Below are 13,941 nucleotides of genomic sequence, written 5' to 3' on the forward strand. Positions count from 1 at the left end.
GGGGAAACAAAAAAAAAAAATAATTATGCCTGGAGGACAAAAAAAAATCCAGTGTGCACTATAGGTTACCCTGGGAGACAATACATTCCAGTACACACTGTAGGTTCACCTCCAGTGTCTGAAAGAAAGTAAATGCAATATTCACTATAGGTGGACCTCCTACCATATAGGGTCAGCTCTTCAGTGTCCTTGTGAAAAAGCCCTCCAGGTGGCATTTCCCACAGAGCCCAGACAAGGTGCAGTTGAAGTGGTGGGTGTAGTGGCTGTCCAGGGCCAGATATGGGTGGGGACAGGGGACATCCCGGTGCCGGTATTCCTGGTGCAACACCAGCGGGTCTCCTACCCTAGAGATCAGGCAGATCCCTCTGGGCAGCATCTCTCCACCTCCGCAGCCAGTTCAGGTCTGTGATTGTCCCCCTCGGTTTCCTGCAGCGATTACTATGCCTCCGAGCATTCATCTCACAGTGATCGGTGCTGAGCGCCACTGCCAGGAGGGCGAGGGCTGCCAGAGTGAGGCACAGACCGGCAACGTAAAGGGGATCACACCCCAGGCACCCCCCTCAGCCCTCAGATCTGCAGCTGTGTGCATCCATCTGTCTGATCGCACATCCCCCTGTCTGTCCTCATCAATGATCACACACTGAGCACACCTATCCCGACATTGAATGGCCCCTGTCAGGCAGGGAGAGCTGTAAATAAAATATACCGTATTTATCTATTTCAGATATGTGGCTCCCCTCTGTGGAGGGTGCCTGTAGGCAGATGCCTGGTGGGAAATCTGGCCCTGCCCAAACCATCCTCTCCGCTCTTTTCAAGACCCCCTTCTCTCCAGTTTTCTCGTCACCTCCTCCCTTGCTCGCCTCCAGGACTTCTCCAGAGCCTCTCCCGTCCTCTGGAACTCCCTATCACAATCTATCCACTTATCTCATACTCTGTCCACCTTTAGGTGATCCTTGAAAACGTATATCTTCAGGGTAGCCTATCCCTCCTTGACATAATACCTGTCCTTTTACTTCTTCCATTAACTCATCCCACACATGTATTATCTTTTGTATCACGTGCCCCTAACTCATCCCACACAATTATTACCTTTTATACCATGTGCCCCACCTACTAGATTGTAACAGTACAGTTACTATTATTGTAACTGTACTGTCTCCCTACATGTTGTAAAGTACTAAATGTTGGTGCTATATAAATTCTGTAGTATAATAATAATAACAATGATTACTCAATCGACTTCTGTCGAAGAAGCTGGGCCCAAGAATTCTGGCTAAACAGTGACTGCAACCAATCAATGGATTAGTAATAAGAGTGAAAGGGGTTAATCCTGTGCGGATTGTCAACAAGGCTTTTCCAGTAAATACACTGCTGCTGATGCTGCTACCAAATGTATACATTAGATCAGGACAGTGTGCAAAACAATCAACCCTACCCACCTCTGATTGTTGATCCCAACATTGGCCAGAGGTTGTCAATGTCACATTAGCAGTCCATGAACAATAATAAACACTGCTACAGCTCTCAGGCTGCTTTGTTGCTGTGATCAGGATCTTTAGCAATCAATGTTTACCTTCTGTATTTGTAAATCTCTCCCAGACAGGATACACACATCATTCAGCCCTGGCCAGGCAGGCCACCCACATCTGCCCTCACCTGATTGCCAGCAGCTCATGGAGTAGGTATGCAGCAGCAGCCAGCAGGGCTCCCCCAGTCAGATACAGGGTTTTCTTCCACAAGGAATCCGATCCCAGCCCTGACATAACGCCAGAGGAATCCTGCAAAGGGAAAGCGATGATGTCCCCATAAAAGGAGTAGTTGTCCTCTGATCCTCCACACCAGCACAGCGACAAGGTCTGATTTCTGCTCAGATCAACCACACAAGACCTGGACGTGACTAGACCAACACCCCAGTGCATGCTGTGTGCACTGTCCTCTTCCTCTGCAGCCTGGGAGATGCATGAACAAAAAGCAGGGGCTTGGAGGGCTGGAAGGCTACATGGAGAGCCCCTGGAAGCAAGGAACCACAAGAGTGATGTGATGATGATTACTAGCAGGGAGGAGGCAATGGCAGCATCATATGAGGATGTCACTCCTCCACCTCCCCTCTGCTGCCTGATCTTGGTTTCCTCTTTGTGCTCTGCTGATCTCATGCTCCATCCTCACTGATGATGCTTCTGGGAAAAGGGATCTCTCTGATTGGAAACAGAGCCGTGGATACGATGAATATAAGGCACAGATACCCATAGCAGGAAATCCATGGCAACAATATATTATTTGCTGTTCATTTATTGCAGAAAAACAAGCTTTCTGATCATCTGCTTTACCTCTGATATTTTATATGATGGATAAGTGTACAATGCCTGTGTGCATTACCCTTAGGGCTCATCCACACGGGAGTAAAGAAACGCTGCGTCCAAATCAGTGCAGCGAATAGTTTTTTTTTACAGATCGTAACACAGCAGTATTGTATATAAGGGGCTGGTTCACACTGCTGTGTTGCATTTAGCACACGCTATTGCAATGCACTGCAGGCTAGGTGCGCTCGTGCGTTGCAAAGCCATTCATTTTGAATGGCACCCCAATGACCCTATCGGTTGGCGTGCAATGCACAGTACTGAGAATGGTGCATGCATTGTTTATGTGCGCTGCAAGGCAATGCAACGCACGCTAGCGCGGTACTGTGTGTTGTAGTACAACACACGCCCTGCTGAGAGGTGCGTCAGGGTGCAATTCAGAATGAATGGCAACACAACGCACCCATGCACCTTGCCTGCAGTGCATTGGGATGTGCAATAGCGTGCACTAAGCGCACAAATACCATTCTTAACGTGGCAGTGTAAACCAGCCCTTATGGGCCCATGCACACAGCTGCATTGTGCTCAGTAATCTTACTGCGCATTGAGCTACATAACATCAATGTAGAAAATTCTGCGCCCATGGTCAGTATTTCTGCGTTATTTACACATGAACGTAAACGCTATGTTCATGCGAGATGCTAGGACTGAAAATTGAGCTAGTGGAAAGGTAGAAGAATTTTAAGGATGTGAACATTTTATGGACTTGTACACATCTAAACACTTGTACACTGAAACACTTTATGGAGCAATTCACTGAAAACAGAGAAGTTGGAAGGGAATGAAAAGTTTACGCATGCGTGTTTACATGTCTAAACTGCAAGTATTTTGGCCACAAAAACGTGTATATGGTCAATACATTTCTAATGTATGAGCCCTAAATCTGGCCGTACAGAAGCAGTATTGTATGTGAAAGAAACTAATTTCCGGACTGCTCGACTTTCTAATAGGTAATGGGGTTAAATTGATTATTGTTTTTGAGTGTAAAGATGAAAAAAAATAATAATAATATAAATATAAATATTTCTCGAATGAATGAAATTTAACAGTAAGTACGGAGTTTCATCCAAGAAGCTCCTTTCATTGCAAAATTGAATGTAAAATGATTGAACAACATTCTAGAAGTCTTTGCTGGCATTATCGAATGTTCAGATTTTGAACATCTACCAGTGTATGGCTAGCTTTAGTTGTTCCTGACCCCCTAATAGATCTGTAAGAGCACATATGTTGACAGTTCTTGCTTCACCAAGATCTTTCATGTGTGACCTGTCTGATCCCGCACAGCCTCATTTTTAAAATCGGGCATTTAATCTTAGTGCATTGGATGCCACCGCAGGTCGTCGCACTGGAGAGACTGTGGAGTGTACAAATTGTGTGGTGACAGCTTTGGCAATGTGCAATACAACGCACACTGCCAGAGCTTCCACAATGCACTAGCCCGTCCACTAAAACATTTTAGTGGACAGACTGGTGTAAACGAGCCCTAAGAGAGAGTAGTTTCCTCATTGGTGCTAATAATGTCCTTACAAAGGCAGTGCTGAGATCTCCCACCACCAAGATAATGTGTTGAAATGACATGCTGCTACTTCAGATATGTCCATCTTGACACAGCTCAGTAGGAAAAGTGGACGGGTTCGAAAATCTTGTTTATTATTATTATTGGTATTTATATAGCGCTGACAATTTGCACAACGCTTTTACAGAGCACATTCACATCAGTCCCTGGCCTCAAGGAGCTTACATTCTAAGGTCCCTATCTCACGTGCATACATACAGGCCAATTTATACCGGAGCCAATTAACCTACCTGCATGCCTTTGGAGTGTGGGAGCAAACCAGAGTACCTGAAGGAATGCCACACAAGCACAGGGAGAACATACAAACTAATTGCAGATAGTGACCTGACCCGGATAGTTGCTGTTTGTCCTTGGACAAAGATGCTATTTATAACAAAGAGGTTATACACTCAGTCTTTATAAAATGCGGGCCACAACGTGGAGCCGGCATTGCTCTTTGAAGTTCTCTCTATGTGGAGAAAGCTCTGTGAATGAAAACCAGTCAAATGACTTTGAAAGGTCACTCTCCTCCTGGCTTTTCCCCCACCTCGGATTTATTTTTATTGGTTCCTACCAGCTTCTCGAAGCCATTGGAGCGCGATGCACATTTGTAAAGCACACCACTGGGCTTTATAAAACTGCAGTCATTCGTTTTTAAAGCAGTATGGTCATACCACCAAATGTAAATTTAATAAGGACCTGTCCACAACATAACATTGCACTGAACACACGGGGTCCATGCGTTTAGTGCATGTTGTAGAGAGTGCACTGCAGCGCACATTAAGTTTGCTGGTGCGTTGTGTTACCATTCATTTGTATATCTCAGACCTTGTCTCAAAGTATCACCCTAACCGTCCCCTCCGCTCATCCATTGACCTCCTGCTTTCCAGCTCCCTTGTCCACTCCTCCCATACTCGCCTCCAGGACTTCTCTAGAGTCTCTCCCATCCTCTGGAACTCTTTACCCCAACCTGTCCGTCTATCTCCCACCTTGACTGCCTTTAGGCGTTCCCTAAAGACTCATCTCTTCAGGGAAGCCTATCCCACCTCAACCTAACCACTCAACCATCACATTCTCACATAATTCATTACCACAGCTACCTCCTGTATCATTTCCCCCTCCTCTTTTAGATTGTAAGCCCTCACGGGCAGGGCCCTCCTTACCATCTTGTCTTGAATTGTATTGTGACTGTAATGTCTTCATTATATTGTAAAGCGCTGCGCAAACTGTTGGCGCTATATAAATACTATGTAATAATAATAATTTGAATGGCACCCCAATGCACCTCCCAGCGAGCGTGTTGCAGGGCAGTGCAGCTGCGGTACTGCAACACCAAGCATTTCATCCATTACTCTTTTACACTGCAGCACTACGCACGATACTGCAGTACCACATGTTGTGCTGCAACACATGCTTGCCAGGAGGTGCGTTGGGGTGCTGTTCACATTAATGGCAATGCAACTCACCAGCACACCTAGTATGTGGAGCAGTGCGCTGTGCAATAGCATATGCTAAACACATGTGCATTTAGGACAACGCATTGGTGTGAACAAGCACTATGGGGTCTATTCACAAAGCTGTCAAAGGATCTGGCCGTAGCTTCGGCCGATCCTTCACAATAGCCCGTACAGCTCCCGATCATGGCCGAGTGGCTCAGCCGAGCCAAACGCATATGCATCAACTTCTCTAATGCTGCCCATTGTAGTGGCACAGCTACATGCAGTCTCCACCATGTGACAGGGTGATAATACAAGAGATACAAGAGTCACCCCATAACATTAGTGCCAGTACAACAACCTTTATCTGCTACAGAAAGAATCCAAACATCCCTTACTGAGTCACCGAGAGAGTACTTCCTGGGTAACTTCCTTCATCACGGAACAGGTTGGTGGTGCTCTGTGGTTTTGTGAAACCTTTCGGTATAGCTTTTTTTGGGTGTGACAGCAAGGAGGCTGCAGTCGGTGTGTTTAGGAATTGTTGTGTATAGCAACCAGAGATTCTTATTTCAATAGGCTACCAGCAAAAGGCACCCAAATGGATTAGTGCACTACAGCCTAGAGCAGGGGTAGGCAACATCAGCACTCCAGCTGTGGTGAAACTACAAACCCACCATTGCACTGCAAGTATTGCCTGTGGCTGTCAGTCTTGCATCACCTCATGGGATTTGTAGTTTCAGCACTGCTGGAGTTTCAAGGTTGCCTACCCCTGGCCTAGAGGAAATAGTTGAAGGACAGTATGCCCCCATTGATGCAGCTCAAGGTTTCATTCACAGTTTGACTGTGTATCTTTAACGACTTCAAGACCAGGTGTTTAGACCCCCTTCCTGGCCAGGCCATTTTTCAGTGTTCAGCGCTGCAGTACTTTGACTGACATTTATTCTGTCATGCAACGCTGTACTGAAACGAATTTTATACCATTTTTTGGGGACAGATAGAGCTTTATTTTGGTGGTATTTAATCACCACTGGGGGTTTTATTTTTTACTATATTCAGGAGAAATTACTGAAAATTTTGAATTTTTTTTACATTGTTATAAAACAACTAATATTACCCAGTTTTTTTGTAAAATATAAAAGACGGGGTAACGTCGGGTAAATAGACACCAAACATGTCAAGCTTAAAGATCCCGACTGTCTGGATCCTCCCAGCTGCGTGAGAGACAGTTGGCTCTGCCTGTCTAGAGGCAGAGCCAGCTGTACCCGCCCCCTCCCACGTCCGTTTCGCTAGGCAGCGCTGGGTGACAGTCACGGCTCTCTGCAGGGACAGGATCGAGAGGTGACCGAACGCTGGTATGTGTTCGCTCACTTCCCGATCTATTGAGCCGACCTGTGACAGTTACATTGTCCCAGGTCGGCTAGAACTATGAGAATGAGTGATTTTCACTCGCCTCAAAGTTCTCCTTTAAATTGGGCTAAACAGCTACTGTTGATACACATTTGAAACACATACAGTATATGTTGTTTTACTTACCATAATATTTATGATTCTATTTAGCCATGTTTGTATGCACTGCAGCCCTTGTTCATACCTATGGTTGGGCCCATACTCATGGTGTGAACAGTCATACATAAGAGTGCAGAAAATGAATGCAGTAACAATGGCCTTGTACTGGTTGTGATGTTTTGCTACAATATTTCTCTTGACAATTTTTGGAGGCTGTCTACAGTATATGTCATGCTGTAGCCTGCAAAGGGGACTGGACCCACAACTTTGTCTCAAGAAGTTGCGTAATCATACCTGTTTGTTGTGGCCACTTCTTCCTCCTCCACCTGTTGAATTATGGAATTACTTACACGCTTTACCCACAAATTCTGGCAGGGTATTTCACATGAGCGCATGCATCCATTTTTTTTTCAATATTTCTTTTTAAATTAGTAAGGAGTTTACTTTTGGGCGACGATCTCTGCTCTGTCTGAATATTATACAATCACAGCTGTTTATATGCTCGTAAACAAGACAGAACTATGTGACACCGGTTAGAAGCAGGAGTGGGCGGGTTAGTGCATCTCAGTTGACAGTGCCCTTAGGCCCCGTTCACATTGAGCGATTTATCGCGCGGTATTCGGTACTTCCCACGATATCGCGGCTATTTACCGCGCGATATCGCTCTTCAATGCTTTGCAATGGGGCAAAGGGTCCTGCTGTCGCGGGTCGTGTGTCGCTACAGCAGGACCCTTTTTGGAGCAGATTTTGACGCGATTCTCGCTTGCTCAATGCAAGCATTTGCGCGATATCGCGCAAAATGCGAATCGCGCAGTGTGAATGGGGCTTTACACTTAAGGGGTCAATCTGCCTAAAAGTGTGCATCAGTTTTTAGTAGATTCTGGAGAGTTAAAAACAGGATTTATGTCTCAGCATAAAATCCTTTTTTTGGAGTCTGTGGAGGGAGTAAGTCTTTACCCTTTGGGTTATACTGCCGCCTACAGGAAGATTGGACACTGGTAAACAAAATATCTGTAGACACCATCTCCTGCACCCAGTCATCTGGCTACCCAAGCATCTGCAAAGCTTAACCTCCCTGGCGGTATGATTATTCAGGATTTTAGCATGAAAAAAAGCGGTACATAGTTTTTCATGGCAATTTGTTGTTTATATTGTAGGCCTGTAATTCTTAGTAAATCTTAGGAATAACTCACCTAAATCTGTCCAAACAAGAGTCCAGTAGACATCCCGGGTATGATAAAGTTTGAAACACCAAATCATAAATTATAATAAATAACATTACACCCATTCTGGAAAGTTGGGGCACACCTTGATGCAGAGGAAAGGCTTGTCTGAGGATTTGGCAGACTTGGAATGCCAGACTTTGAGGGTGTATGGACAGCCAAGCTTGGAGAGCCTTGGCCCTGAAGTTGTGAGACTAGAGAAATGAAAGGGACATTTGACAGTTAGAGGAGAAAACTACATTGCAGTCTGCTCTTTAAGCTTCTCCTGCTGGGGAAGATAGATGCTTTTGCCACTGATAGCAGCCTGGATGATATTATTAAGAGCTATTGTAAAGAGACGTGGTCCCTCGAAAGCCAGTGAGAGCAGATCTTTGGACAGGGCTTCAAACTGCTCAGCAGTCCTTAAAGACACCTTCACCACAGGAGAATAGAGGAAAGCGTGCCTCCAGGCTGCAGTCATTGACACCATCAGTAGATGCGCTGGAAGTAGCCCTTGGAGTCATTAGCAGAGAGTGCGTTGGGGGCACCCAATACAGTGGGATTGTTCCTCCCCTACCTTTCCATGTCTACAATCAGACATGACACATCCTCAGTGTGGCAAAGCAACATGTAAGAGGCACAACCTCAAGTACTCAGGAAACCAGGACAGTTGGCAGCAGGTGAAGTTTGGAGGGTCTGAGGTGACAATGTCAATGTAGGCTGGCAGCAGACAGATTGGAGATCAAAGTTCCATATAGGTCTTGCAAAAGGAACAGCCATGGTGATGTGGCAGGGAAAAGCAGAAGACATGCAACACTTCACCCTGCAGATAACATTGGCACCCATTCCCATTCGGCAGCAAAACCTGTGTGTAACAGAAGATAATGGTGCTCAGCCACAGACTTAAACAGAGGTAGTTCCCAGCGCTCGGCTGACTGGCCTACCGACTAAGTGAGTCTTCAGAGACAGGGCAAGTGCTGAGGTAATGCCAATGGCTCTGGACCTGCAAAGTGTTCCACAGCCACATTCAGTCCAGAAGGGTCCAGATGCAGTACTCTATCAGAACCAGCATTAGCTTTTTCAGCACTTTGAGCTACAGTAGCTCTTCTATTGGATCAGACTACACGGGCGAGCCTTTGCTCCCCACGAGCATCAATGAGCCTTTGCCGCCCATGACCCTGTCACCAGTTCTCCTTCCTTGGAATTTTGGTAGGTCCTGACCATTGCAGACCAGGAACATCCCACGAGAGCTGCAGTTTTGGAGTTGCCCTGACCCAGTTATCTAGCCATCACAATTTGGCCCTTCTCAGAGTCACTCTAATCCTCATACTTGCTCATTACTTTGTCAACTTCAGGGACAAAATGTTCACTTGCTGCCGAACAAATCCTACCCACTTTCTGGTGCCACTGTATCAAGATAATCAATGTTATTCACTTCACCCCTGCACCTCCCAGTGGTCATAATGTTATGGCTGATCAGTGTATCTATAATTGAAACACTTTTGGATGGACTGACTCATAAATAGGCATGTGTATTTGTAGCCCAAAAAAAATCAAACAAAAATCACATGGCTCAATAATAATAACCCCAAATATTTCCAGCTTCAAGAGGTTTAGCCTATCTAAATAGGCTTGCTGCTATGGAGGAAGCAACCGTTTTGTTTAGATCCCAGAAGAGGTCTCGCAAGCAAGTTCTAATTTATAACCGGTGACATTCAGATATGTAAATGTATTCCCATTTACAGTATACTCGTTTATAATGAATAGTTATAAGCACCAGACATACCATGAAAAGCATTGGATTGAAGCATTGGGTTGATGACAAATACCCTTATAAAGCCTCCAATATAACGCTTAGTTTAAAAAATGGATTTGTGGTCAGCACTTGCAATAGCTGCCCGTTGTCGCCAGACTCCTGTCCACAACAGGGGCTCACGCACACTCCAGGTCATTACACCTTGCCACTGCTGTACACCAGGGGGGGCCACCATCTGGCGCCTACTCACGTGCAGGAGGATGGTTGCCTTCCCTGAGTGATGGAAGGGAACCTTGGCCAAGAATCGGGTGGGGGTCCGATAGGGAATCCCTGTAGGCACTGCAGCAGGTAATCCTGGAGTAGGTCCCAATGCCTAGCAGGGTAAGGCTCAGCCCCAAAGCAAACAAACATGAGCCCTAAAAAATAACAAACATTACGATGTCCCTGTGTAGCCGGCGGAAACACACAAAAACTGACTTGGGATGGAAGGAGGAGTCTTTTTATTTAATGTGGTTGATGTGTTTCCTGTTGCAGGCAGGCGGAGCCTATATCTCGATGGCTGTCCTGGAAGATGACTGGGGAAAAAGGTCTTACTATTCCCAATTGATACAAGACATAAAACACTCACTTTGTTGCATAAATAAACATGTTTTATAAAAGAACACTAGATATAAATGGAAAAAGCAGCACTAATATTTGAAAAATCAAATACAACTAAAGCCACGGTTACATCAATATTGCACCTTTAGCAAACAATGAGCTCTGCAGCATCCCGTCCACCCACGGTCTTGTTAAAACCAAAACACTGTCTGTGATAATGCTTTAGAAAAAAGGTTTGGTTTTCAATGCAAGCAGCAGGAAAATCCATTATATAGATGCTTCTGCTGCCTTAGAGAGATCTTGTTCTTTTTCAATGTCAATATCTGATGTCTGTTCTTGGCGGACGTTCTTCAATGCATGAACCGCATAGTTAATGCTTGTGTCTTCAAACCAACTCCAGGATCCCATGAAGGGATTGTACAGCATTCCCCTCAGAGTATCTACCACAAAACCATCTGTGAATCCAGAAGTAAAAATACATTTTATCCGCATAGCTGTAGGCAAGTAGCATAGCATACATATAGATTTTGAGATCGACTTAATCATTACACGAAGGCCACATTTAAACAATTGTCAAGTGCAAAGACCCTGGTCAAAGCACTCACAATACTTACTAGATTCAAGTAGTCTTTCAAGCTCTTCGGGCGGGATAAACTTGTCCCAGTCATGAGTACCTTCGGGGACAATGGACATGACCTTCTCTGCTAGCACTATGCCAAGAGCATAGGATATCTTGGTTTTATTAATTGTCGTGATAAATAGTGAACCACCTGGCTTCCAAAAAAAAAATACATACATTGAAGGCGGAGCCTATATCTCGATGGCTGTCCTGGAAGATGACTGGGGAAAAAGGTCTTACTATTCCCAATTGATACAAGACATAAAACACTCACTTTGTTGCATAAATAAACATGTTTTATAAAAGAACACTAGATATAAATGGAAAAAGCAGCACTAATATTTGAAAAATCAAATACAACTAAAGCCACGGTTACATCAATATTGCACCTTTAGCAAACAATGAGCTCTGCAGCATCCATCTTGTTAAAACACGGTCTTGTTAAAACCAAAACACTGTCTGTGATAATGCTTTAGAAAAAAGGTTTGGTTTTCAATGCAAGCAGCAGGAAAATCCATTATATAGATGCTTCTGCTGCCTTAGAGAGATCTTGTTCTTTTTCAATGTCAATATCTGATGTCTGTTCTTGGCGGACGTTCTTCAATGCATGAACCGCATAGTTAATGCTTGTGTCTTCAAACCAACTCCAGGATCCCATGAAGGGATTGTACAGCATTCCCCTCAGAGTATCTACCACAAAACCATCTGTGAATCCAGAAGTAAAAATACATTTTATCCGCATAGCTGTAGGCAAGTAGCATAGCATACATATAGATTTTGAGATCGACTTAATCATTACACGAAGGCCACATTTAAACAATTGTCAAGTGCAAAGACCCTGGTCAAAGCACTCACAATACTTACTAGATTCAAGTAGTCTTTCAAGCTCTTCGGGCGGGATAAACTTGTCCCAGTCATGAGTACCTTCGGGGACAATGGACATGACCTTCTCTGCTAGCACTATGCCAAGAGCATAGGATATCTTGGTTTTATTAATTGTCGTGATAAATAGTGAACCACCTGGCTTCCAAAAAAAAAAAACATACATTGCTAATTATTATTATAAGCTTTACCAATAATAAAAATGCAATTAGTCATTGCTGTTAAGGTAAGTAACGGTAAGTAACATGTTTTTGTTACTGAAACCCCTTCCCACCTCCATAAATATGTGGACCACCAAACTGATTGTGCGATAAAATAGACAATAAGGCAATGTATATATAGAAGTATGTTATTACAAATGCATACTAAAATGTACAATTTGAATGTATGCCTTACCTTAAGTACATGAAAACAGCTTTGGATGAAGGACTCAAGATCATTCACATGTTCTACGACTTCTGAAGCCACAACAGCATCAAAGCATTCAACATTCTGCTCCTCAACCTCTTCCAGTGTGCAAGGCTTGTACTGGATAAGCTTGTCTAAGACAGGATCAGCTGACTTGTGAAGTATTGCTGTTGTAATGTTATCTTCGAGAGGGTCAATTCCTGTAACCGCAGCGCCTAGTCTTCCAAGTGGCTACAACATCAAGAATAAGTGGAAGAAGTTGATTTCTAATTGATCCATATACAATTTAGCTGTATTCAGCAAATGTTTGCTTGTCAGATAAGCAGAATCTGCTTCTTCCTTTGTAGTGCTACACAGCAGTTGTGCGTTACTGTTCCTTTCTCACGTCATCTAGTTGTCTTATTGAAAACAAAGCAATCTCTATGTAGCCGCTATTAAAAAACAGTTCTTGATTAAAGAGACTGGGGGATTGTAGGACATATCTTTAGCACCCAATCGCAATGCTACATGGACGTGGGTGTGTTGCATAGGTCCATTTTTTTTTTTCTAATCGACTCTCAAAGTACATCCATGGACCAAAAAAGCACCTGATTTTTAAGGTATTGCAAGGTGTTTTCCATGGCATCGGTTGCAGCGCAAGTTTGGTGTGTGCATGGGCCCTATTAGAAATGAAGGACACATACAACAAGCTTTGTTGCACAGCAAGTGAACACACAAAAAACAATGTAAATGGGCCCTTAGTGCACAATCTACAAATCATGTGTTCAAAATACCACAATAAAAATATGGAAAATCAAGCAGGTAAGGAATATAAAAGCGACATTAAGTTGTACTTAAAAACTTGAACATCTAAATAAGATATTCAATCGCAACACAAGACATTTTGTAGTTTAAAAAGGTATTAAAGGGCAGCTGTACTTTTAAGACCTACCACCAGGTAAAAAAAAAAAAATACTGTTGAAGTGTGGAGGTAGTCGCACTTCATGAATTTCTTTTTGCTGGTTAAAGGAGAACTATGACTTAAGGGCAAATAAAAATACCCCTTACCTTGATTGTAGTAGCATCGTTCCTTTTTTCTAAAGTCGCAGCACATCACAGATAAAACCCTCAAAACCTGTAGTAAATGGCGTCTTCAACCCTGCTCCAAGCTCCTTCCCTCTTAGGGGGCGTTAACATTTGATCCAGCCCGCCCACGGCTTTTTTTCCAAATGATCTCATTGCTGTGGCCGCGCTTCCTCTCATCGTGCACAGCTGTGTTTTGTCAGCTCGTGCACGCTGGCATTTGTGAGTGGGAGGCGGAGTCTGAAGTGAGAAGGCAGACGGACTCAGCCTCCCTGCACATTCAGTGCTCTTTCCCCTCTCTCAACAGCGGTCCCCAGTAATTAGGATGTCAGCATAACACAGGGGGAGAGAGAGGATAAAGAGCCATCCCTCTCTCCATCATTTACCAGAAATGGGCAAGTCCATATATGGTGAATGATGTCACTGGGTATCCCTGCAGACTGGCAAGCATCCGATCAGCAGGGATCCCCAGTGACATCATTCATCATACATGGACTTGCCCATATGTGGTAAATGATGGAGAGAGAGAGAGAAGGCTCCTTCCCCTCTCTCTCTCTC

The 13,941-nt window shown here is 44.2% G+C and overlaps 3 protein-coding genes across 3 annotated transcripts in view; all 3 read right to left on the bottom strand.

Annotated features, from left to right (window-relative positions):
* FAXC (failed axon connections homolog) overlaps positions 1-2,137 on the bottom strand; it is a 31,467-nt gene extending 29,330 nt beyond the window's left edge. Inside the window, exon 1 of the mRNA XM_018564921.1 lies at positions 1,657-2,137. Coding sequence (XP_018420423.1) covers positions 1,657-1,919 — 263 coding nt within the window. The 5' untranslated portion in view covers positions 1,920-2,137. The remainder of the gene's footprint in view (positions 1-1,656) is intronic.
* An 8,524-nt stretch (positions 2,138-10,661) lies between these two features.
* LOC108793961 (ubiquinone biosynthesis O-methyltransferase, mitochondrial-like) lies at positions 10,662-11,184 on the bottom strand. The gene is made up of 2 exons (XM_018564925.1): positions 11,027-11,184; positions 10,662-10,867 (listed from the first exon to the last, which is right to left on the bottom strand). Exons 1-2 carry the CDS (start codon positions 11,103-11,105, stop codon positions 10,680-10,682), a joined length of 267 nt encoding a protein of 88 aa, XP_018420427.1. The 5' UTR covers positions 11,106-11,184; the 3' UTR covers positions 10,662-10,679.
* Positions 11,185-11,530: 346 nt separating this feature from the next.
* LOC108793957 (ubiquinone biosynthesis O-methyltransferase, mitochondrial-like) overlaps positions 11,531-13,941 on the bottom strand; it is a 13,772-nt gene continuing 11,361 nt past the window's right edge. The window contains exons 5-7 of the mRNA XM_018564920.1: positions 12,310-12,552; positions 11,896-12,055; positions 11,531-11,736 (exon numbers count right to left, since the gene is read on the bottom strand). Of these exons, the coding sequence (XP_018420422.1) occupies positions 11,549-11,736; positions 11,896-12,055; positions 12,310-12,552 (591 nt within the window). The 3' untranslated portion in view covers positions 11,531-11,548. The remainder of the gene's footprint in view (positions 11,737-11,895; positions 12,056-12,309; positions 12,553-13,941) is intronic.

This window comes from Nanorana parkeri, unplaced genomic scaffold, assembly GCF_000935625.1.
Source record: "Nanorana parkeri isolate BGI_ZX_2015 unplaced genomic scaffold, ASM93562v1 scaffold795, whole genome shotgun sequence".
Taxonomy (NCBI): Eukaryota; Metazoa; Chordata; class Amphibia; order Anura; family Dicroglossidae; genus Nanorana; species Nanorana parkeri.